The sequence below is a fragment of the Hipposideros armiger genome, unplaced genomic scaffold, assembly GCF_001890085.2.
Source record: "Hipposideros armiger isolate ML-2016 unplaced genomic scaffold, ASM189008v1 scaffold_457, whole genome shotgun sequence".
Classification (NCBI taxonomy): domain Eukaryota; kingdom Metazoa; phylum Chordata; class Mammalia; order Chiroptera; family Hipposideridae; genus Hipposideros; species Hipposideros armiger.
The window spans coordinates 1,126,653-1,151,430 of NW_017731807.1; the positions used below are offsets into that span (position 1 = coordinate 1,126,653).

General features: G+C 48.0%; 1 protein-coding gene across 1 annotated transcript in view; it reads right to left on the bottom strand.

Annotated features, from left to right (window-relative positions):
* Positions 1–6,049: 6,049 nt before the first annotated feature.
* PFAS (phosphoribosylformylglycinamidine synthase) overlaps positions 6,050–24,778 on the bottom strand; it is a 32,856-nt gene continuing 14,127 nt past the window's right edge. The window contains exons 2-28 of the mRNA XM_019665959.1: positions 21,687–21,867; positions 21,466–21,601; positions 20,900–21,005; positions 20,333–20,522; positions 20,116–20,221; positions 19,620–19,760; positions 19,377–19,501; positions 19,070–19,198; positions 18,417–18,548; positions 18,157–18,285; positions 11,987–12,060; positions 11,704–11,860; positions 11,393–11,454; positions 11,077–11,238; positions 10,747–10,860; positions 10,478–10,609; positions 9,977–10,207; positions 9,624–9,804; positions 9,458–9,541; positions 9,076–9,231; positions 8,737–8,856; positions 8,252–8,397; positions 7,920–8,127; positions 7,693–7,784; positions 7,499–7,613; positions 6,596–6,919; positions 6,050–6,513 (exon numbers count right to left, since the gene is read on the bottom strand). Coding sequence (XP_019521504.1) covers positions 6,203–6,513; positions 6,596–6,919; positions 7,499–7,613; positions 7,693–7,784; positions 7,920–8,127; positions 8,252–8,397; positions 8,737–8,856; positions 9,076–9,231; positions 9,458–9,541; positions 9,624–9,804; positions 9,977–10,207; positions 10,478–10,609; positions 10,747–10,860; positions 11,077–11,238; positions 11,393–11,454; positions 11,704–11,860; positions 11,987–12,060; positions 18,157–18,285; positions 18,417–18,548; positions 19,070–19,198; positions 19,377–19,501; positions 19,620–19,760; positions 20,116–20,221; positions 20,333–20,522; positions 20,900–21,005; positions 21,466–21,601; positions 21,687–21,828 — 4,005 coding nt within the window. The 5' untranslated portion in view covers positions 21,829–21,867 and the 3' untranslated portion in view covers positions 6,050–6,202. The remainder of the gene's footprint in view (positions 6,514–6,595; positions 6,920–7,498; positions 7,614–7,692; positions 7,785–7,919; positions 8,128–8,251; positions 8,398–8,736; positions 8,857–9,075; positions 9,232–9,457; positions 9,542–9,623; positions 9,805–9,976; positions 10,208–10,477; positions 10,610–10,746; positions 10,861–11,076; positions 11,239–11,392; positions 11,455–11,703; positions 11,861–11,986; positions 12,061–18,156; positions 18,286–18,416; positions 18,549–19,069; positions 19,199–19,376; positions 19,502–19,619; positions 19,761–20,115; positions 20,222–20,332; positions 20,523–20,899; positions 21,006–21,465; positions 21,602–21,686; positions 21,868–24,778) is intronic.

Consider the following 24,778-nt stretch of genomic DNA (forward strand, 5'->3'; position numbering starts at 1 on the left):
ATTCCTTTGGGACAAGTTAGGGCAACGTGTGTGTGTGTGTGTGTGTGTGTGTGTGTGTGTGTGTTTATTTATTTATTTATTTATTTAAAGATTTTATTGGGGAATTGGGGGAGGGGAATAGTGCTGGGGAATTGGGGGAAGGGGACCAGACAAGTTGCTGTCCTTTTGTTCTTCAGTCTAGTTGTGGAGGACGTTGCTTCACTGGCCCATGGTGGTATTATCATTGCGCTCTTCCCAGGTGAGGCAGATCAGTCACCGGCCACTGGACGGCCACTCATGGTGGCTCTTGGCAGCTTACGCAGGCTGCTGGCCACTCACGCCAGTTGACAGCCACTCGTGGTAGCTTATGGCAGCCCACTGCAGCTTCACTGCAGCCTACGCCATCGCTGGCTACTCACGGCAGCCCAGCTCCAGGTCAAGCTGTTGTTCACCATCTTAACTGTAAGAGAGCGCAGCGTCACTGGCCCTCATGTGGGATCCAAACCAGGGCCCTGCTGCTCAGAGCTGGCGTCCCAAGCCAACTCTTAACCAACGCGCCACTCAGCGGGCCCTCGCTTCCTTTTCTGGTAACAAGTTGACACTCATTCCTCAGGTCCCAGCTCATCACAAGAATCATTCCTTTGTCCCAAAAGTCTGGGCCACATCCCCTGCTATGGGTTCCCATGGTACTCTGAGCTTCCTCTAAAAGATACTTCATTGAAATTGCTTGTCCCAAGTCTTTCTCCCTCCATGTGTGTACGCCAAGGGAGAAGGCCCTTGAACATTTTCTTACCTGAATAACAGATTGGGTGGGGCTCTCTGTGTCACACACTTTTTCCCATTCTGTAGCCACAGTCTGCTTCTCCAGCCTGACCAGGCAGATGAAGCTGCACAAACTCATCCTTCCTCGGGAAAAATGGCCCACAATCACAAGGACTCCTGGTGGGCTGCTTACAGAGAAAGGTCTTTCCTGAAGCCAGAGCCGGGACTCCAACTAAGACCCAGGCCTCCAAGACCCAGGCTGAGTCACAGCAGCAGTCCACATCCACCATGTGGCTGTTTGCTTCCCCCAAGTGTCCAATGACAGACTGAAGATTTCTTTGATTTTCTCTCCAGTGTCTTAAATACAGCAGGTACTGGGGGAATACAGCTTTCCTGGCCCTGGGACTCTGCAGACTCAGCTACTGTGGGAGACCCCCACCTCCAACAGGCTCGCAACTGTCTGACATCTACCTCATTTCTTTCCATTCTATCCCTTGCCCATGCCCTGTTTGGGTCAGGTGTCCGAGATGCTGTTTGGAGGGATGCCCAGGGGTGGACTAGAGAAGCTGGGAACCTCTCTGGAGAAAGTGGTCTTCTCCAGATGGTCCCATCTGGACCCCCTTGTGCACACTCTACCCTCTCTGTGCTCAGCCCCTTCAGTAGTTACTTTTTCCAGAATAGTACATGCTGACAGGAGACGATAATGCATGTTCATTTTAGAGACTATAATGCATGTCTTTCTGTGAATTGAAGGGCCATGTTGGCTGCCAGGCTGGTGTTAAGTTAAGAGACAAGACGTATTGATTCTCCCTGTTTCCCCACTCCTTCTCAACACACAGTGTCCTTCATTTGATGCGATGACAAGAATGTGTAACTTAGAATGACTGGAAAGATGAGGTAAAAAGGGGAAATGCTCGAGAGGACCTGCAAAGCAAAGCCACCCATAAACTCAATCCACTAAGTTCATTCTTATGTTAAGGGAAAATATAAGTATCAACCTTTATGAATTTTAACATTCATATTTATTCATTTGTTCAACATATATTTATTGAACACCTGGAAGGTGCCAGGCACCATGCTAGGTGGTAGGATACAGTGAGAGCAAATATGGAGTTCCTGCTCTCATGGAGACACTACTGAGGAGACAGTTCTTTGATCAAAGAAACACATAGTTCAATTTAAGATTGTAATGATGAAAAATAAATTACAACAGTGACTAGGGCTGGAAAGAGAGGTGTGGTGCTACTCTAAGAGCTTCCAATGTCTAAAAGAATTTGACCAGAATACTGTTGACTGATAAGACCAAAAAAAGAACAGGACTTGATTATTAGGTTTGGAGGTTGTAAATGGTTTTTAAGACCTCAGATGTAGAGAGCTGAGGTCGTCATACCCCTTCAGTGTGTAGCACGTTATCATTGCTCCACTGGAATGCCCTCTTATTAACTTTGATCTCTATTTCTCATTCCCATTCCGTTTCCCCCTTGGGTGGGTAATGGTGAATTTATAACAAGACATTCTGCCCTGTTGTCTGGCTTTCTTAGAGAAAGCTGATGGGTCAGAATTTTGTCGACTAGGTATGATGAAAAGATGTTGGCTCAAGTTAAAGGACATTGGAAAGGCTATTACTAGAAGTTGGATAAGAAGGAAAAAAGAAAGAAGAGATGGATTGGGGGAATATAATCATTGATCTGGAGGTCTAAATGACTTTGAGATCTGAGTATTGAAGATGAAGCAAGATGGAAGGAGGAAGGTTATGGTCAGAAGTGAAGTAGGGTACTTGAACAAATGAGTTTGGAAGTGAAGCAGATCTAGGTGATGACAAAATCCAAGGTGAGATGGTTGGCTGAAGTGGAACAGAAGTCACTAAAAAAAAAATTCAGGGTGTTAAATGGTCATCAACATGGATCCAAAATAATGGAACAGATTAAGATGGAGAACCAGACTAAGAACCAGGGACCAATGCCCTTGAAGAATGAGGGGGAAATAGGACGGATTGAATAGGAAAAGGTTTGGTGACAAGTGACAGGAAACACCAAAATAGGGCTTAAACAAAACAAAAGTTTATTTCCCACATTTAAGATATCCAGTGATACCCTGTCCAGGGCTCATACTCGTATTTACTCCTCAGTGTCAAAAGACCCAGTCTCCTCTTATCTTGTTACTCTGTTCTACATAGTGCCATTCCCAAAGCTACTTCATGCCAATATGGTGCTGGAGTTCCAGCCATCACGGAATCTTCATTCCAGACAGCAGGAAGAAAGAATGGATAAAGAGAAGTATGCACCCTTCCTTTAAGAATACTAGGAAGTTGTATACATCACTTTCTCTCCCATTTGGCTAGAATTTAGTTATAGCTGTAAGCAAAGCTGGGAGATGTCATCTTTATTTTAAGGAGCCCCAGCCTGTTAAAATACTGGAGGATTCCATTTCTAGAGGAAGTATAATTAAATATTGGGGAGCAATTGGCATTTCCACAGGGAGTGAGGAGGAAGTCAGCAGAACACAAAGGGGATGAAGGTAATATATAGAATGGCATAAGCCTAACATAGGCAAGATTTTCTTAGAAGGGGGTGAAAAGTAGTCTGGAAGTGGTGCAGGGAGGACCCAAACTCCCAATTCCCCAGCCTGAGGAAGGTGAGGTGAGGTTCAAGAATAAAAGCCACCATTTAGAGGGGTTTTCAGAGAGGATAGTTGGTTTTCCATGAAGGCAAGAAAAGGCAGAGAAGAGAGAGCTTGAAGGAGTTTGCTAGGGGGCCCCTGGGAGCGTGGGAGATAGGAGATGGGTCAGTGGCCAGGAAGGACAGGGTTGTGTGACAACTGGATATAAACAGAGATGAGCTGAGTGGACTTGGTCCTGGCAGTGTCTGAAGGTGGGTCTTGCTTGGCCAAGGTGATCCAAACCAGAAATCGCCTATCACAGCTAATCAGGTTATCACATACCATCCTTCTACTTTTGCATTAAGCACTTAGTAAACTTGACATGTAAGCCTTGGTATCAGCCCCAAAATTTTGCATTTGAAATTATCTATAAATTACATATACAAATATATGTAATATACATATGCCAAAATATATCAGGAATATACAAATGCCAAAAATGATCCTACTAGCCCCACGCTGCTCAGGGTAGGTCAGCCTGCGAAGCAATGAGAAAGTTTTCTCCATAGCCATGAATTTAAGTTTATTATGATCAGTCTCTTCTTAGGGTGGCTACTAAGAGGTGTGATCCATTTCCCCACTCATCCCCAGGCCCTGTACATTCCAGGATCTGAGGTAACAGTCTCCATTCTCAGGGAAACTTTTTCCCCCCCAGTATTATTTTATATTAGTTTCAGGTGTACAGCATAGTGATTAGGCATTTATATAACTTACAAAGTGATTCCCCCAGTAAGTCTAGTACCCACCTGGCACCATACATAGTTATATCCCAGGGAAACTTCTTTAATCAAAATGTTGAACTATTAGGGGCAAATTAACTTGAATTGTATAGCAGAGCAGTCACAAGGAAGTGACTTTTATACACAGTCCTGTGAGCGAAGGAAGTAATGGATAGCTGTCAGCAGAAACTCTTGATAATGCTGCTGCCAGGAAATGTGACTGCAGAACAGTGGGAAGTAGATATAGCATGGGTAAGCACGGGCTCCCGGCTCTGTGACTTACAAGCTGTGTGACCTCCAGGCAATTTAACTTCAATTTTTCCTTTGTTTAAAAACAAAGCAAAACAAAACAAAAAGACATGATTTAGATACATATAAACTGCCTAGCTCAAGGTTGGCTTGTGATAGGTGCCATATACAGCTATTGTTTTAAATTCTATTAGACATAAACTTCCTGGGGCAGGGACAATGCTTGACACTGTAGCTAATCATACAACATTAATTGACCAAATGAATGAATGCTTAAGGCTCAGTTCTAGAAATGAGTGCTGACCCCTGCTGTCAGGAAGGGAGCTGTTAAATTAGAAGCAAAAATCAGGATGCCAGAGACCCTGTCAGAGAAACTTCTTCAAACAACTGCTTACACACAGTACAATGCTGCATTTTAAACGAGAAATCCAGAAAGCTGCTGTTTTTCAGATAAGAATGCTGGCATTGGGCCGGCCGAGTGGCGCGATGGTTAAGAACTCGCTTGGGATGCCAGAGGGCCCCGGTTCGGATCCCACATATGAGGGCCAGTGACACTGCCCTCTACAGCTAAGATGCTGAACAACAGTTCAACCTGGAGCTGGGCTGCCGTGAGTCGCTGGCGACGGCGTAGGCTGCAGTCCCTGTGGCAGTGGGTTGCCATGGGCTACCATATGTAGCCAGCAGCCAGCGTGAGCGGCCAGCAGCCGCAGTGAGCGGGCCGTCCAGAAGCCGGTGACTGATCTGCCTCGCCAGGGAAGAGCACAATGATGGTGCCAACTTGGGCCAGTGAAGCAGCGTCCTCCACAACTAGATTGAAGAACAAAACGACAGCAACTTGTCTGTTCCCCTTCCCCCAATTCCCCATCACTGTTCCCATCCCCCCAATTATCCAATAAAAATCTTTAAAAAAAAAAAAAAAAAAAAAAGAATGCTGGCATCCTGGGCCGGCCGAGTGGCACGATGGTTAAGAACTCGCTTGGGATGCCAGAGGGCCCCTGTTCGGATCCCACATATGAGGGCCAGTGACACTGCCCTCTACAGCTAAGATGCTGAACAACAGTTCAACCTGGAGCTGGGCTGCCGTGAGTCGCCGGCGACGGCGTAGGCTGCAGCCCCTGTGGCAGTGGGTTGCCATGCGCTACCGTATGTAGCCAGCAGCCAGTGTGAGCGGCCAGCAGCCGCAGTGAGCGGCCGTCCAGAAGCCGGCGACTGATCTGCCTCGCCCGGGAAGAGCGCAATGATGGTGCCAACTTGGGCCAGTGAAGCAACGTCCTCCACAACTAGACTGAAGAACAAAAGGACAGCAACTTGTCTGTTCCCCTTCCCCCAATTCCCCAGCATTGTTCCCATCCCCTCAATACCCCAATTAAAAAAAAAAATCTAAAAAAAAGAATGCTGGCATCCTGACTTACATGCTTTTGTATGACCCTACCCCCTAAACCCTAATGATGAGGAAGGGGGGCAGAAAACATCCCTCCAAGCCTAGATGAGGTACAGCGTGGTGATTGCTGGGTAAAGGGAAGTGGGCCAATGGAAACCCCTCTTCCCCGTGCATCCGAACTTTGCACTGCAGGTTCTTTGCTCTGAACCACATGCCCCTTCCTGGGCTCATGAAGGACAAAACACGTTACAGCAGACAAACCGAAAAGAGATCCAATAGCATTAGGCAAAAATGGGCAGACTAATAAAATCAGCTGAGATTTTATTTGGCATTTTGGTCTTTGTCCCAGACACATTTGGAAATAATGTGGAGTACTTCTGGAGGTAATGAGGGAGAGACGGCAGCAACAACCCAGGGTCAAACCATGAGGCCCAGATGAGCCTCCCTGGCCTACTCAACAGCTTCCTTCCTGGGTCCAGTTTCGGGCGTTGATGAAGAGCTGGAGCCAGGGGGAGGTGGTCAGAGTGTCAAATGGAGGGGGTCGCCATGCCCACTGCCAAGGCCTCACAGTCCGCTCAGGGTGAGGCATGAGAGCCAGGTGGCGGCCATCAAGAGAGCAGACACCAGCTACTCCCCCTGGGGACCCATTAGGATTCAGGGGGTACCGTTCTGTGGGGTTCCCATCATCATCTGCCCAGTGCAGTGGAGCTAAGCCCTTGGCCTCGATCTGGGCTTGGAGTTCCGGAGAAGAAAATGCCATGTAACCTGGGAGAGAGGGAGAAGGCAGTGAGAGCTAAATAAGCTCCTTCATGCCCTCCACCCACCCCCTGCCTTCCTGGAGCCTGACCTTCACCGTGGGCGCTCCACACAGGCAGCACGGCACCCTCCATTCCTCGCAGCATCAGGGCCGGCCCGGGTCCCACACGCACACTGGCCCAGCGAGACTCATAACGCCCAGACCGGTTGTGGCGCAGCAGGAGGCCAGGCTGGGCTGCCCGGGAGTCGTGGTCCGTCTCCCCTGCCTCCTTACGGGGGTTGCTTCCCACCCAGCCCAGCAGAGCCAGCAACTGACACCCATTACACACGCCCAGGCTGAAGGTGTCTGGCCTCTTCCGGAAGCGCCTCAGTTCAGCCCCAGCTTGTGCATTAAAGGTCACAGCAGCTGCCCACCCTAGGAGGGAACAGGGAAGTTGGGGTGAGACTTGGAATGAAGGGGTACAGCTGCACTGTTATATTCCTTCAGCACTACATCCTCGCGGTTGGCGGGGGGAGGGTGGCAGGCAAGTGTAAGGAAAAAAAATGAGTTTAACTGCTTAAATCAGGTGTTGCTAACGCCTGGGACAAACGTGGCCCATGATAAGTTTTTTGCTTGGCCAGCACAGCATTTTCAAAATTTTTTATTCAGTTGCCTAACATTTAAAACTAAGATTTCATATAAAAATCTGGATTTTTGGCTTCTCTTGAAAAACAGAAAGATCTGGCCATGCTGAGCCAGCTTTCCAGCAGGGCAATCTGCTGGAGCAGAGTAGCAACTGCCCCTTTAGACAAGACATGTGCCCAGGTTGGCACAGCCTCACCCAGCCACTTGCCTCATTTAAGTTAACTGCAGGCCTTCTGCTGGTAATGAACACACTCACTCTCCACTGGCCTTGCGGAGGTGAAAGGCCAATGCCCAGTCAAGGAAGAGGGGAGCTAAGGCATCTTTTCAGGAATGTGTGGTGAGGGAGTGGGCAGAAGCCCGCACACTGACCTTTGGCAGAGCCCAGGACGTCTGCATAGCTGAAGCCACCCACAAATGCCACGCCACGGAATGTGTCCAGCTTGATTGCCCCAGAGCAGAGGTCTTGCATGGTTATATCCCACACCTGGCAGGATAGCGAAGGGAAGTGTCAGAGGATACACAGTCCAAGGCCTAGCCCCAGCTCTGCTAGCCACACTGCTCACCTCGAACCCAGCCAAGTGGAAGGCATCAGCCATCTCCCGGTCTCCATTACTGCCCTCCTCTCGCAAGATGGCAACTCGGGGGGTGGGAACACCTGCGGGGAGAAAGAGTATCTCTGAGCCAGAGGGCTACTTCCCCACCCCAACCCCCAGACACCTTTTCCAGGGCGGGCCTGGGCATCCATGCCCAAGGTGCCCAGGAAGACAAGCCTTTGCATGCACTCCCTCACCAGGTTCATGGGGCAAGGATGCTTTGGGAAAGGTGGGAGGCAGGCAATAGCTGGGCCCTATTCGCTCCCTCAACCCCTGTTCCTCCTCTGCCACACAGCTCGGCTCTGCCTGCAGCCGGTCCAGCTGGAAACTCGTCTCCTCCCAGAGGGCTCGCAGCTGCCCAACTGGCTCCTCCAGAACCACAGCCCCGTTCACTGATACCCGGACCTAGAGAGGGGCAAATGTATCAGAGCCCAATAGCAAGTATGTCCAACCGCGGCCCCTCTGAGGTTGGCAGAGGAACCACACCTCTCCACCACATGCTGCTCTTTGCTCTTCCTCATTTCCTCACCATGGCATGGGGCCCAGCGTGGCCTGTGCAGCCCAGCTCCAGGCAGTGGAGGCCAGCATCCTGGTAGCGCTTCAACACTTGAGCTAGGTCTGGCTCCTTCACCTCCAGTACCAGGCCTGGCTCCTCAGCGAACAGCACAGGCAGCACTGGGAGAACAATGGGGATGAGATGGCAGGGTGACTAGGGTGCTGTTAGGGACTCAGAGGTGGAGTCAGGGGGATATGGCTGAGGGTTGAGGGAGTGGAGGTAGGGATAAGGGTGGGGTGAGGCCTGGGAGAATGGGACCAAGAATGTGGCATCAGGGTATACAGGAGGTCTCAGATGGATAGAGCCAGGAACAATGGGTGCTACCTGGCTCAGTGGTCAGAGAAGACAGCAAGGGACCAGGGGAAAGGAGTTGGGGACACTCCATTCTTTAACAGGACATGGGGTCTGCAGAGTGGGGCAGGCAACCCAGGCCTGAGTCTAGACCCTGGGTTCCTCACCATCAATTCCAGGGGCAGGTACATCCACCTCTATCCCACAATTCCCAGCAAAGGCCATCTCTAGCAGGCAAGTGATGAGACCCCCATCGCTGACATCATGGCCTGAGCAGAGGAGGCGGTCTGGAGGAAGGAGAAAAAAAATCAGCAACCTCAGGGCCCAAACCTGATGACCCCACACCCCCTTCTTGAGTAGGTAGACAGTGTATGTGAGAATGTGGGCTCGCACAGAGAATCAGAGAAAAGGGTGTCTGTTCCCTTTGCCCCACCCTCACATGCTTAGCTGGTGAATGTCTTCCATGTTCTGGCTACGTGTACCATCTCCCCCAGGGCCTCACTCACCTTTCAGTAGTCCCTGGGTGATGCTGAAGGCACGCACCAAGTTCTCAGGGAGGTCCAGGTTGGGAGGCTGCTCACCAAGCTGAGAGAAGCATTGGGCCAGAGCTGTGCCTCCCAGCCGGTGCTGCCCAGGACTCAGAGGCACATAGAGCAGATGGCCTGGAGAGACAGGGAAGGGGTGAAGGGAGGTGGATGGCCCAGGAAGACTCCTCCCTGTGGCGCTCATGAACACTGAAGTTCCCAGTAGATGGTGGAACACTCAGACCACCAGTCCCAAAAAGCACCACAGCCCCAATGCGGAGATGAGGGGCCCAGCATGTACAATGCAGACCCCAAAGGACAGGCTCTGAATACACAAAACAGTGAGGAGGGAAAGATCCCATACCTCTCCCTCCAGGACACTTGAGGTCTGGGGTCACAGTGGCTGTAATGTCTGGACAGACAGCATAGGCTGAGATGACCAGTGACCCTGTGGAGCAAGGAATAAGAGAATAAGGTGCAAGCCCAGCCCCACAGGCCTTACCCCTCTCCCCACGGCCCCCAGATCTCACCAGGAGCCAGCACAGTCTCAGAGCCAACCCGGGCAGCCATGCTGAGGGAGTCCTTGCCACCGTCCACTGCCACACCCAGGGCCGCCATCACTGCAACCATAGCCTCACAGGCATCGGCCAGAGCTGCACCCTCCCCTGGGAGCTTGGCTGCCCACATCCAGTTCCCACTGCACTTCACATCCTGAGAAGTAGTGGAGATTTGGCATTAGAGGGGAAGGGAGATGGGGAGTCTGGGGTGGGGGCAGAGGGGCTGGGAGGCCATGTGCATGAAGAGCAAGAGGAGTAACTGAATGGTGGATGTGGAAGTGTCCCAAAGGCCTGGGGCTCAAGGGCAGAAGCTGTGGGGGACTCACCCGGAGGTCAGTGACTAGAGCAAACATCAGGTTGGTGAGGGCCTCGGCCACGGCCAGCCGGGCAGCAATCTTGGGGTCCAGCAGGCTCTTGATTGGCTGCTCTCCCAGGGCTGTGGCAGCCCCTACAAGCTCCTGGTGACTCAGTGCCACAACTGCCACATCTGCTAGAGGGGTCTGCAGGGGCCCGACACACTGCTGCTGTGCCACGAGGCCGCTCACAGAGCGGTCCACCTGTGGAACCATGTGGGGTTGGCAAGAGCACAAGGGACAGGGACACAGAGGTGGTGGGAGGCCTGATCACCCCAAACATGTAGATAAGAGCTCAACTCTGAGGGTGGGCAGCAGGGGACCAGGCCATCAGGGTGGCTGCCTTGCCCTTGCCCCTTCTCCCTCGGGCCTGGTGGACCCCCACAGCAGTTCCCAAGGGTGGGAGGCCAGGGGTAGGTGAGCTGAGGGAAGCATGCAGAGGTCTGAGGAGTAGGGCAGGGGTTCAGGGAGGACCTTGTTGGTGAGGTAGCGCTTGCTGGCCACAGCAGGAAGCCTCAGAACCCGTTCTAGGGCCTGGTGCACGCTCAGCCCCGGGGGCAAGGCCAGAGGCTGCAGCACAGGGAGATTCCTCTGGAGGAAGAACTCCTACAACACAGACGACAGTAGGGGTGTGAGCACCTGGGGGGGGGGGGCTGGGCACACAGGTAATACAGCACAAGTATGGTAAATGGGCCAGGAAAGCAAGAAACACAGCCTCCCCTCCCACCCCTACCTCCATATACCTTCCGAGGCATCTTGCCCAGCACCCAATCCAGCTCCAGGTCCACAGGGGTTGGGGGTGCATCTCCATGGCCATTTCTTCCCACAGGACAGTCCCGATCATCCACCAGCACTATCTACAGACCACAGGGAGAGTGCCCAGAGGGAGTGAGACCATGGCCACCAGCAAGGAGTGCTTCAGAAAGCAGGATAGAGTTGTTCTTTTCACCCTGTTTGGCTTCCCCTAGTGAGTCTCTAGCCCCTCCCACCTCCTACATCCTGTTTCGCACAATATGTTTGCCACCAGCCGTACCCAGGCCACTCAAGCTGATCTGCTATTAGAGCCAACTCACTCTCTTATTTCCGGTGATGTTGCCCACAAAGCAAGCTGGGCAGCGTTCCCGGGCGCTGACACGACTCAGGAAGTCCCGGTCTGGGGGCCTCAGCAGAAGTGCATTCGACTCCTGGTACTCAGCCCCCCAGATTTCCAGGGCGTTCAGGGTCGGGTCCCCGAGCTATATACCCATGGGGGAAGAAGAAAGAGAAGAGTCAGTGGATATTCCCAAGTCTCATATTCTTGCTGGGTGTTGGGGGAAAGATGGGTGGGCCAGCTGGGGCTGGCAGGGGTGGGGAGACTTTGGTGGCCAGACTTCAGGGGATAAGGCCCACCTGGAAGCGGCTGGTGTAAATGACGGCTCCAGCTGGGTCACTCAGCTCCTTCAGGACGTTGCCTGGTGAGAGGGTTGCAAGGAAAGATGTAATCTGGACCTGGTCAGCACCAGGACAAAAAAGGGCAGTCCCTGGCCTCCGAATTCTGCTGCACCCTCATCACCAACTATCCCATGGCAGCAGGCCTCCACCGCCCAACCTTGAGCCTGTCCAGAATGTATACTGGGTAGAGAATGGGACCCACTGCAGGTTGTTGATGCCTCTCCATAAACCAAACCTGGCAGGTCCCTTGTCCCAGTCTCTTCTCTCACCATTGCCACCGGCGCCTTGGTCATGGAGGCTGCAGATGGGGTTTCCCCTAGGGGCCTCTACACAAGCCCGGATCACGCGGTTCACCTTCTGTTCCATCTCTGGGTCTCCCCGCTGCACAGCCCCAAAGTCCAGGTCACTGGTGTTGTCTCCCTGCACCTGGGGGAACATATGGCATAGCTCAGCTCAAGGGGGCTGGGTGGGAGCTCTCACATCCCACCCACACATGAGGGCCTGGCAATATCAAAGCTAATAACAAGTGCATCTGCAGCTATTCCTACTTACCTGTATAGATGAAGCAGCTCCGCCCCCAACTCCAATCCTGTAGACAGGACCTCCAACCTTTACAACATCCATGCCTGCAAGGAAGAAGGGCAGAATCAAACACTGGAAAAGTGACCATATGAAGTGTGAGTACAAAGAAGTGTGAGGATAAAGGAAAGCTGATATTAGGGAAGAGCAATCTAAAATACAAAAAAATGCACATATTCTTTGATTGGGTAAATACACTTTGAGGAATTTATCCTCCAGATTTGCACAGGTACAGAATCACCTATGTCCAAAATTAAACATTGCAGCATTATTTGTATTGCCAAATTTAGGAAATAATCTAAATGCTAACAACAGAGAACTGGTTAAATAAAATTACAGTATATCCACACAATGAAACACTAAGCCACCAAAGAGAATTACATATGAATATAATGAGGCAACATGATTTCATCAGTATGAAATGATCTCCAAGCTATATTGCTAAGTGAAAAAAGTAAGGTATAGAAGTACGCACACCCCTTTACAATAGCACCAAAAAGAATAAAATACTTAAGAATAAATTTTACAATAGAAATGTAACACACACTGAAAATTATAAAATACCTTAATAGATCTCAATAAATTGAAAGAGATCTCATGTTCATAGAGTGAAAGACTTAATATTGTTATGATGGCAATACTCCCCAAATTGGTCTGAACAATCAACACAACCAGCCACCTTTTTCACAGAAATTTATCAGCTGAACCTAAAATTTCTATGGAAATTTGAGGGACCTAGGTTAGCCAAAACAACATTTCTGCTTTTAAAACTTACTACAAAGCTACAGTAATCAAGACAGTGTGGTACTAGCATATATATATATACATATATATATATATATACACACACACACACACACACACACACACACACACATACATACATATATATCAATGCACTAGAACTATTGAGTCCATAAATGAACCCATATATCGATGGCCAACTGATTTTTGACAAGAGTCCCAAGACAATTCAATGGGGTAAGAGAAGTCTTTTCAAAACGTGGTGTTAGGATAACTGGATATTCACACATGAAAGGATGAAGATGGATCCTTACTTCACACCATATATAAAAATTATAATGTCAGAGACCTAAATGTAAGAGATAAAAGCTATAAAAGTATTACAAGAAAACACACAAGTAAATCTTCATGACCTTGGTTTCTTTGTCATGACACTAAAACCACAAGCAAGAAAAGAAAAGGCAAATAACTTTTACTTTACCAAAATTAAAAACATTTGTTCTTCAGAGAACATCATGGAGAAAGTAAAAAGACAACACACAGAATAGGAGAAAATATTTGTAAATCATGTATCTATCTGATATGGGTCGAGAATATATAAAGAACTCTTACAACTCTATAAAAAAAGACAACCCAATTTAAAAATGGACAAAGGATCTGAATAGATATTGCTTCAAGGAAGATATACAAATAGTCAACAAGCATGTGAAATGATGCTCACCACCATTAGTCATTAGGGAAATGCAAATCAAAACCACAATGAGACACCACTTCATATATGCTATCATGACTATAATCAAAGAGAAAGCTAACAACAAATGTTGGTGAGGATTTAAGAAACTGGAACCCTCATACACTGCTGGGGTGGGGGGATGTAGAATGGCGCAATGCTTTGGAAAACAGTGTGGCAGTTTTTTAAAAGTTGAATAGTTATTATGTGACCCAGCAATTCTACTCTTAGTTATATATCCAAGAGAAGAATGTAGGTACATAGAAAACTTGTACATGAATGTTTCTAAGAGCATTATTGATTAGTCAAAAAGTAGAAATAACCCAACTGTATAACAACTGATGAATGGATAAATAAAATGTGATATATCTATACAATGGAATATGATTCAGCCATAAAAAGGAATGAAACACTGATACATACTATAAGATGGGTGAACCTTGAACACATTATGCTAATTGAAAGAAGCCAGACGCAAAAGGCCAAGTACTGGATGAATCCATTTGTATAAAATGTCCAGAACAGGCAAATTCACAGAGACAGAAAGTAGATTAGTGGTTGCCAGAGGCTGAGGAAAGGGTGATGGGGTGTGACTGTGTAGAGGGTTTCTTTCTGGGGTGATAAAAATGTTCTGGAATTAGTGGTGATCAATGTACAATTTTGAGAATATACTAAAAACCACTAACTCAAACACTTTAAAAGGGTGAACTTTAGCTACATGAACTACATCTCAATAATATAGTAAAAGATGTGTGCACATATGCTATTTGTTTTGTTTTGGGATTTTTAAAAGATTTTATTGGGGAATTGGGGGATGGGAACAGAGTTGGGGAATCGGGGAAGGGAAACAGACAAGTTGCTGTCCTTTTGTTCGTCAGTCTAGTTGCGGAGGACGTCGCTTCACTGGCCCATGTTGGTATTATCACTGCACTCTTCCCAGGTGAGGCAGTTGCTTGCCGGCCATTTGAACGGCCACTCACGGCAGCTCACAGAAGCTCGTGAAAGCCCACACCAGCTGCGGGCCAGCCCCACTGCAGCCTACGCCATCACCAGCAACTCACGGCAGCCCAGCTCGGCCGGCCCTATTTGGTTTTTTTTAAAGGGTTAAATATACCTATGGATCTGTTTACATATGCAGGAAGTGTCTCTGGTAGAGTACAAAAGTAAGTGACCAACACTGGTTATCTGTAGGGAGGGAAACTGGGTGGCTGGAGGTGAGGGGAAGGAGAGTTTTCACTGCAGAACCTTTTCCACCTTTGAAATTCTGAACCATGTGACTGGGTTAACCTATTTAATAAATGGGACCTGGTCTTTATCTTGATTCCACCACAGCACCTAGCACATGATGGATGCTCAGTAAATGTTGCCCGATTAAACTGAGCTAGCAGATAAAAGACCATGGCACACAGCAGGTACTGAATAAACACAGCTGCTTTGACTTAGCAGGGTGGGCCCCTGCCATGCAGAAGTAAACAGGGGAGGAGACAGAGGCAACACAGACTGAGATGGCCCCACTGGCATAAAGGCCTATCCTGTCTGAAAACCTGTATTAGAGAGACGAGACATGAGCTGAGGTCAAAAACTAACCACTGAAATATCAGAGGGAGAAATCAAGAAAACAATCCCATTTACAATTGCTTCAAAAACAATAAAATACTTAGGAATAAATTTAACCAAATAAGTATAAGACCTGTACTCAGAAAATTATAGGACACTGAAGAGAGAAATCAAAGATACAAATAAGTGATGGTGCCAACTTGGGCCAGTGAAGCAACGCTCTCCACAACTAGACTGAAGAACAAAACAACAGCAACTTGTCTGTTCCCCTTCCCCCAATTCCCCAGCACTGTTCCCATCCCCCAATTCCCCAATAAAAATCTTTAAAAAAAAAAAAAAAGATACAAATAAGTGGAAACACATACAATGTTCATGGATAGGAAGAATTAATACAGCTAAAATGTCAATACTACCTAAGGCAATATACAGATTCAACACAATTCCTATCAAAAACTACCAATGACATTTTTCTCAGAAATAGAACATATAATCCTAAAATTTATATGGAACCATAAAAGACCCCGAATAGCAACAGCAATCTTGAGAAATAAGAACAAAGTGGGAGGTAGCATGCTACCCAATATAAAATCATACTACAAGGCTACAGTAATCAAAACACTATGGTACTGGCATAAAAACAGACACATAGATCAATGGAACAGAATAGAGAGCCCAGAAATAAATCCATTCATATATGGTCATTTAATCTATGACATTGGAAGCAAGAATTTACATTGGGGTAAAGACAATCTATTAAATAAATGGTGCTGGGAAAACTGGACTGACACATGCAAAAATCTGAAACTGGACCACCTCCTTAAGCCATATATGAGAACATATAAATTCAAAATGTTCAAGACTTGAATGTAAGACCTGAAACCATAAAACTCCTAGAAGAAAATATAGGGAGTAAATTTGCAGACATTACCCTGAGTAATATTTTTACTGATAAATCCCCTCGGGCAAGGCAACTAAAAGAAAAAATAAACATATCGGATTATATCAAACTTAAAAGTTTTTTCACAGCAAAGGAAATCGACAAAAAAAAAGGAAGCCTACTGAATGAGAGAAGATATTTGTCAATGATACATCTGATAACGGATTAATATCCAAAATGTATATATATAACTCATACAACACCAAAAAAACAAACAACCTAATTGAAAAATGGGCAGAGGTCAACTATAAGTGAATATATATATATATATATATATATATATATATATAGTCATGGGACATGGAGTATAGTATNTATAGTCATGGGACATGGAGTATAGTATGGGAGTGGAGTCAAGGGAATTGTAATAGATATGTATGATATTGGGGGGAAGTGGGGCAGCGGATTGGGGGAGGGAGGTTGTCACTTCGAGGGGTAAAAAGTATAACTATTGCACTGTGTTGTACAGCTGAAACTAATTCTAAAAAATGTGTATTTCATAATAAAAAATAATTTTTTAAAAATGGGCAGAGGACATGAAAAGACATTTCTCTAAAGAGGGCATACAGACGGCCAACAGACATATGAAAAAATGCTCAACCTCACTAATCATTAGAGAAATGCAAATAAAAACCACAATGAGATACCACTTCATTCTGGGCAGAATGGCTATCATCAATAAATCAACAACAAGTGCTGGTGAGGTTGTGGAGAAAAGGGAACCCTGGTGCGCTGTTGGTAAGATTGCAGATTGGTGCAGCCACTATGGAAATCAGTATGGAGGTATCTCAAGAAACTGGAAATGGAACTACCTTATGACCCAGCAACTCCACTCTTAGGTATCTATCCAGAGAAATCCAAGACGCTGATTCAAAAAAATACATGCACCCCTATGTTTACTGCAGCGCTATTTACAATAGCCAACACTTGGAAACAATCGAAATGCCCATCGGTAGTCGAATGGATTAAGAAACTGTGGTACGGGCCGGCCAAGTGGCGTGTTGGTTAGGAGTTGGCTTGGGATGCCAGCTCTGAGCAGTAGGGCCCCAGTTCGGATCCCACATGAGGGCCAGTGACACTGCGCCCTCTACAGTTAAGATGGTGAACAACAGCTCGACCTGGAGCTGGGCTGCCGTGAGTCGCCGGCGATGGCGTAGGCTGCAGTGAGGCTGGCCGGAAGCTGGCATGAGCTTTCGTGAGCTTCCGTGAGCAGCAGTGAGCAGCCGTCCAATGGGCGGCAAGAGACTGCCTCACCCGGGAAGAGTGCAATTATAATACCAACATGGGCCAGTGAAGCAATGTCCTCCACAACTAGACTGAAGAACAAAAGGACAGCAACTTGTCTATTCCCCTTTCCCGATTCCCCAATGCTGTTCCCCTCCCCCAATTCCCCAATAAAATCTTAAAAAAAAAAGAAACTGTGGTACATTTATACAAGGTAGTATTACTCAGCTATAAAGAAGAATGAAATCTTACCATTTGCAACAATATGGATAGACCTAAAGCACATTATGCTAAGTGAAATCAGTCAGAGAAAGACAAATATCATATGATCTCACTTATATGTAGAATCTAAAGAACTGAATGAATGAGCAAAGTAAACAGAAATAGTCTCAGAGATATAGAGGAAAAACTGATGGTTGCTAGATGGGAGGGGGGTGGGGATGGGGATGCAGAAGGGGAAGGGGTTAGACAGCATAAATAGATAACTACAATATTGCCACAGGGATATGAAAGACAGTTTGGGGAATATAATCAATAATGTAAAGATTTTGTAGGGTGTCAGGTGGGCACATGTCTTATTAGGGAGACCACCTCATGGACGGTGTAGAGGCTTGACCACTGCGCTGTACACCTGAAGTGGAAGCTGAATAATATTGTATGTCAACTATAATTTATATATATATATAGTCACGGGATATGGAGTACAGCATAGGGAATAGAGTCAATGGAATTGTAATAGATGTATATGTCAGAGGGGCAACAGATTGGGGGAAGGGGTTATCGCTTTGTGAGGGGTGAAATGTCTAACTATTACATTGTTTTGTACACCTGAAACTAAAAGACAAAAAACAAAAATCTAAACACTGAAGTGTCCTCTAAATTCCCCTCTTGCAGCTGCCATGTGCTGGGGAGAAAGCTGGCTGGAAATGGAGAAAGTTGGTGGGCTCTTACCTGGCTCTGGGGGCTCCTTGCTCACATGCTCAGCTTCCATGGACCCAATGCCCCCACTAAACATGATGGGCTTGATCCACTCACGTCGCTGGCCATCTGGGAGCTGGAGGCCAAAAGAGCGGGCAAAGCCTGGAGCATGCACATCACAGGGAGAGGAGATGGGATCCGGTCATCCAGTCTCCTCAGCGCTCACTGGGTCACACACCCCACCCCACCTCCAGGACTAGGTGTCTATTATCCCCCATGCTCCCCAGTCTCACCGGCCAGCACTGGTTCGCCAAACTTGTTGCCATAGTCAGAAGCCCCATTACTGGCCTCAATGGCAACCTCCAGGGGTTGGGCAAAGTTCCCAGGATACTGGAAACTCGGATCCTCCCAGGGCAGACTGTAACCTAGGAGGGAAAAAGAAAATTGGATGGACTGCAAAGATGGAAGACGGAGGAGCCAGTCCTTTGGGAAGAGTCTAAGCCACCAAGGACTACCTGCATGGGTAGAATGTCCCATTTTAGGAAGTCCTATTTTAGGAAGGTATAAATCATTGGTCTTGCTCCCTACCTCCCGTACTAGCCCTCCTGCTGACTCTTGGGACCAGAGTTCTTAAGCCTTTCTAAGAAATTGAATTTGGGGGCAGGTGGGGGGGTCATAAGTTTGATCCTGTATCACACTTTCTTGCTGAGTGGATACTAGTTTAATAAAGAAAATTATGGTTCTGCAAAGCCAGTCTGGCAAACTGGGTCTCCCTGGGTCTATAGTCCTCATGACCATGGTCGGTGAAAGGCCAGCTACTCTAGAGGCCTCCATCCCAAGAAAAGATGACCCAGGATGACCTTTGACCTAAAAGATAAAAGTGTTCAGTGCCTGCTAGGACAAGGAATCTGGAAGGGGAGATGGCTATAGAGGAAAAAGATGGGACCTGGAATGTGCAGGTTTCCAAAGCAATAGCCAGCAGTGCCAGCCACCACGTGGGCCCCACGGCCTGTGCACTGGACATCTCGGATCCGGCCCCCCGTGCCTGTGGTTGCACCGCTGAAGGGGGCTACTCCTGTGAAGAGAGTGGGGAGAGATATGGGTACTGAAGAGACAAACCCCAGCTCTGACCACCCCATAGAAAATAAGGACAACCGGCCTACTAGATTATTTTTCCCAGGCCCAGCCCAGGGGCCTGGGACCTTCACCCTAAGCTACACTCTCTGATCTATCCCTCCTAGGACCCAGCTCACCTGTAGGGAAGTTGTGGGTCTCTGCTGTGAAGACAACATGTCTCAGCCCCTGCTGTTGCCGGAAGCAGCTTGGCCGTGTGGGGTCCTCAGGCCGTAGAAATCGGACTTCCCTCCCCTGGATTGCACTGTGGAAATATCCGCTCTGAACGTTGCTTCCTTCCTGGGATCTGTGCTTACCCTACCAGGGCCTGGGGTCTCTCCTCCCTTAGGCCTGAAGTTACCCCAGTCTAGGGCACAGCCCACCTGCTGTTATCACAGAACTTGAGGACGTTATTGGGGTTTGAGGACGCCTGGGTGCTCATGATGGACTCAAACAGTGACTGTGCCAGCTTCTCCTCATCCATGTGAAGTTGGCCCTTGAAGAACCAATGTCGGCTGTGCTCACTGCAGGGGGTGACACAGGGAGAGGAAGGCAGAGTGGAAACATGGAGTCATTTCTCAGGCCTTGCCAAGTCTTCTCACCAGCATTAACAGCCCAGTTACGGCCAACTCATACTCAGATAGTAAGTCAAAATATGTTCCCATAATCTTCAAATATCCTGTCATTGTGGATTGTCCAGATCCAAAGTGAAGAGAAAACCAAGATTTGAATTTAGACTACTGGACTAATGGGGAGTCCAGGTCTCAAACAGACTCAAGGAGGCCCCTAAGCAAGAGTAAACCATGAAGGCAAGTCTCTAATGGTCTTTACTTCTAATCTCCACAGGCTCGACATCAGAATGTCCCCATTGCTCCCCACCTATTGGACTGAGCCAAGTCAAAGGCCTCCACGGTGCTAGGGTTCCGCTGCAGCTCCTGGAATCGTTTGGTGTAGAAATCCAGGTCCCAGGAGTCTAGGGCCAGACCTAGGAGACAAACCCCAGAAGAGATGACTATTGGACTCAAGCTGCCATTTCCCAGGAATCAGAACCCCTACTAGCCTAGCCTGGGCCTTCCTCCCAGGGACCCCTGCTTACCTAGCTCCTGGTTGGCTTTCTCAAGGGCAGGCCGGCCCTCAGCCAGTATATTGATTGGGCTGTTGAGGGGTGTTGGGATGCTCCCAAGGGAGAAGCTCTGGATGGGATGGGGGAAGTGCTGCTCTGTCATCCGGTCATGCAGGGTAGTCAAAGCAATGGCCTCCATCTCAGCTGAAGGCGGGTGGACAAACTAGGGGTGGAAACACACACAGAGGGCAAGGGGTAGCGAGCTAAAGAACAGACAAAATGGTCCACTCTCCATCTTCTAAGCCATACAAGGCCAGCCCAGTTCTAGCCCATATGGCACCTTTGTTCAGATTACAAAGATGCCCTTTCCAGGCATGATGTCAGGATGCACAGATTAGTAAGGGGAGCACAGGATGGATTTCTGTCCCATTCACTCCCCAACCAGGTTCCCTCAGGGAATGAATAACCTGCAAACGAGGCAGACCCAAAGCCAGGAGCTCCTCCCCACTTCTCCCATTATTTGCCTAGAGTTTAGAACCCAATCTCTTATGTCTGGCCCATCTCCCCCTGATCCCCCACCCTGATGGCCTTCCACCTCACCGAGAGCAGGTAGCGCCGGGTAATCTCCACACGGTCCACAGCCCCCAGCCCAGCAGCCCAGCAGACTGACACGATGTTTGTAGATGTCGGGGTGGAGAAGTTTAGCCTGAGGAGCAGGCCAGATGGCTAGGACCTCAGAGCCCCAGCTGAGAAGGTGCATCCTGCCCACTGCTGTTCAATCTCCCATCACTACTCCCCCCACCACTGGCCTCCAGCCTCAGGTCTGGGCACCAAGAAACCTGCTTTCAAAGGTCACGCAAATCAAACTATTAACTGTCCTAGCATCAAAATGCTTTGATTTCAACTTCTCAGCATGCAACCTGCTTGACTTCTAGAACATGTCTGGGAGCTAGCTCATTTTTCAAAGACCCCATAGCTCAGTTATATGGGGAAGGCATATGCATGGCTTTCTAGGCAGGGACTAGGATAGAGCAAAGGAAGAACAAATCTCCCGAGGATCACAAGAGAAGGAAGCAAAGGAATGGAAATGGAAGGGGTGGGCAGTGTGTTTGGAAGAAATGATGTGCCTGGAACATGGAAGAAGTTGCCCCAGGGGAGATGCTTGCCTGGGCCCAACCTCCAGCAGCAGGTCACTGGAGCCAGGAAGGAGCCAGGACTCCTGAGCTACATCATCCTGTAACAAGGGGCAACCAAATAGCCACGTCAGCTTCTTCATCTCCTCAGCAGTTGGGAGGGACTCAGCTGTAGGGAAACAGGGCACGGGTGCCTTGAGGTACTGCCCCTGGCACTGGAGTACCTCCCTCAAGAAGCCAATAGCTGGCCCAACCTGTCCAGTTCACATTGTAGCACAGCTCGGTCTTGACACTCTGCAGCTCTGGCAGTTTCCCTTGCAGCTTCCTTCGAGAGTGGCCAAAGGCTGCACCCTCATGGCCAGAAGGACGGACATAGAAGTGAAGGACTGAGGACATCTCTTTAGGTGTCCCTTGCTGGAGAGATGAGTTAGGTTCCTAAAAAATAACATTCACTGTTATCTGGTGAACCAATTTCAAGTTCCAAGGACAGTTGAGGCTTTGGAGGCATTAGGGATTGGTAGGGAAAGTAATAGGGGGATTCAGAGAAACAAGGTAACCTGAAAATGTAACCTTGGGAATTTTAACTAATCCTGTAAAATGTGGGTTTTAGTGATATGGGACCAGGTTGCATAGGTACATCCTTGACACATGGTCCTTGTGCACCTGCACTCTGCTGGGCCCCAGGCAAGTTCTTAGGAACACAACTGTGAACAAGACAAACACCACTTCCGCCCTCATAGTTTACATTTTATTGAGGGAGACAGGCAAGTACCCACACATTTCGAGTCCAGTGTGGTTAAGGCCAAGGGACTGTGGGTACCAACCTAGCACTTAAGGAGTCAGGAAAGATTTCCTGGGAAAAACAGCATCTAAGCATAAATCTGGAGGATGAGTAGGACTGGGCCTGTCTGGTGAAGTCAAATGATAGTTCCTTTACTTCAATGCTTCAAAATATTACGTTCCTGCTCAAGGTCAATCCAAAGCCTTTAGCCTAAAATTCAAAGGTTCTCCACATCTATCCCCAACTAATTTTCCAACTTCTGATCCCACTGCTTCTCAGCAGGACCCCAGCTTTACTAGCCAAACCCTGCCTGGCCTCCTCTCCATTCTTTAGCCACCTCCTAGAATCTCTATGCCTACTCCCATGCTATCCAAAGCCTCCCCATTCTTCAAGATGAGTACAGGTCTCACCAACTCTAGGAAGCTCTCCTCACTGCCCAGTGCTCGGGGCTTCCCATCTGTGCCATTCATTCAGCTCTGATCATACACACAGGGGCTCACAGATGTACATGGCCTCTTCCCAAGGAAGCAGGAGGAAGGGAAGCTCACTGCCTCACTTCTCTACCTGAACAACTAACTCATAGGCACCTCAAACCTAACTTACTCAACTCTGAATTTGACTCTTCTGTCAAATTCACCAAGCATTGCAATGTTGCCAATCCAGAGGTCACTTAACTTATCTTACTCAACCTCTCATTAGCATTTGACTTATTCATTCCCTACTTAAAACACCTTCCTCTCTTGGCTTCAATTACACCACTCTCCTGATATTCTTCTACTTTCTGGTTGCTACTTTTCAGTCCCCTGTGCTGGCTCCTACTCTTCTGATCTACCTCTAAATGTTGGGTGCCCTGGGCTCTGTCCTTTGTTCTCTTCCCTCTACATGCTCTTCTTAAGTGACCTCATCCAGATCTGTTGCTTTAAATACCATCCAATAGACTGAACCTTGAAATTGCTAGCATTCAACCGTTTTTAGCCAAAAATGGCAATTTCACATGATTCAAGTTAATATCTGCCAAGGAATTCCATAATTTTATTCAACCCTGACTCTCCCTGAACTCCAAACTACTACATTCAAATGCTTACATGACATCGCCACATAAATGTCTCATAAATATGATAGAATGTTTGAGCCAAAACAGAAATTTTGATTTATCATTTCTCCAGACCTGCAGTTCTCCCAGTCTTCTCCATCTCAACACAATCATCCATTTGGGCCGGCCGAGTGGCGTGTTGGTTAAGAGCTGGCTTGGGATGCCAGAGGGCCCCGGTTCCAATCCCACCTATGAGGGCCAGTGATACTGCCCTCTGCAGCTAAGATGCTGAACAACAGCTCAACATGGAGCTGGGATGCCGTGAGTCCCCGTAGATGGCATAGGCTGCAGCCATTGCTGCAGTGGGTTGCCATGGGCTACCGTGTGTAGCCAGCAGCCAGTGCGAGCGGCTAGCAGCTGCCATGAGTGGCGGTCCAGAGGCCTGCAACTGATCTACCTCGCCTGGGAAGAGTGCAATGATGGTGTCAACTTGGGACAGTGAAGCAACGTCCTCCACAACTAGACTGAAGAACAAAAGGACAGCAACTTGTCTGTTCCCCTTCCCCTAATTCCCCAGCTCTGTTCCCATCCCTCAATTCCCCACTAAAAATCTTAAAAAAAAAAAAATCATCTATTTGGCCGCTCATGCCAACAACACTGTGGTCAACCTGAATTCTTCTTTCCCTGAGCCCTCTCTATACCCGCTCCATCAGCAAATTTATTTCCAAATGTATCCCAAATCTGTCCACATCCTTTCATCTTTTTTTTTTTAAGCTGAGCCATCCTGCCACCTGTTGGCAGCTCAGCTCGGGCCAGGACTCGAACCGCTGTTGCTCAGAGCTTGCACTCTTGACACATCCTTTCATCTTTGTTACCATCAGTAGTGCAAGTCACCACCATCACTCACTTGACGTAATGCACTGGCCTCCTGACCAGTACCCAATTCCACTCCTGCCCCAACCACAATCCACTTGTCACATGTCAGCATAAATGAGATCATGGCTCCTCATTACACGTGGTATAACATTCCAGCTCAGTACCTTGGCTGAACTGGTCTGGCCACAGCCTACCTCTCCAACACTATCTCACACCACTCTCCATCTCACCCAGAATGCACCACCACACTGGCTCCTTTTCTATTCCTCTAACTTGTCAAGTTCAGTTCCCATCGGCATTTCTCTCACCCTGATATTTGCATGGCTAGCTCTTTCTTGTTATTTATATTTCAGGAGTAATGCACTTTCTTGGAAAGGATTTCCTTGACCAACCACTCTGAAGTAGCTACTATCAGATGGCCCTATTTTAATTTCCTATACAGTAGTTATCGCTATCTGACATTTTATTTTTAGCTATATCTTCCCCATTAGAACAAAATCTCCATGTGGGCATGAACTTTAGCTGTTTTATCTCCATTGGATTACCAAGGCTTAGAACAAAACCTCGGGCTTAAAAAGGAAAAAAATCTGAAGCCTGTTGACTGACTGAATGAACTCCTGTGTTTTCAAATATATATATATATATATATATATATA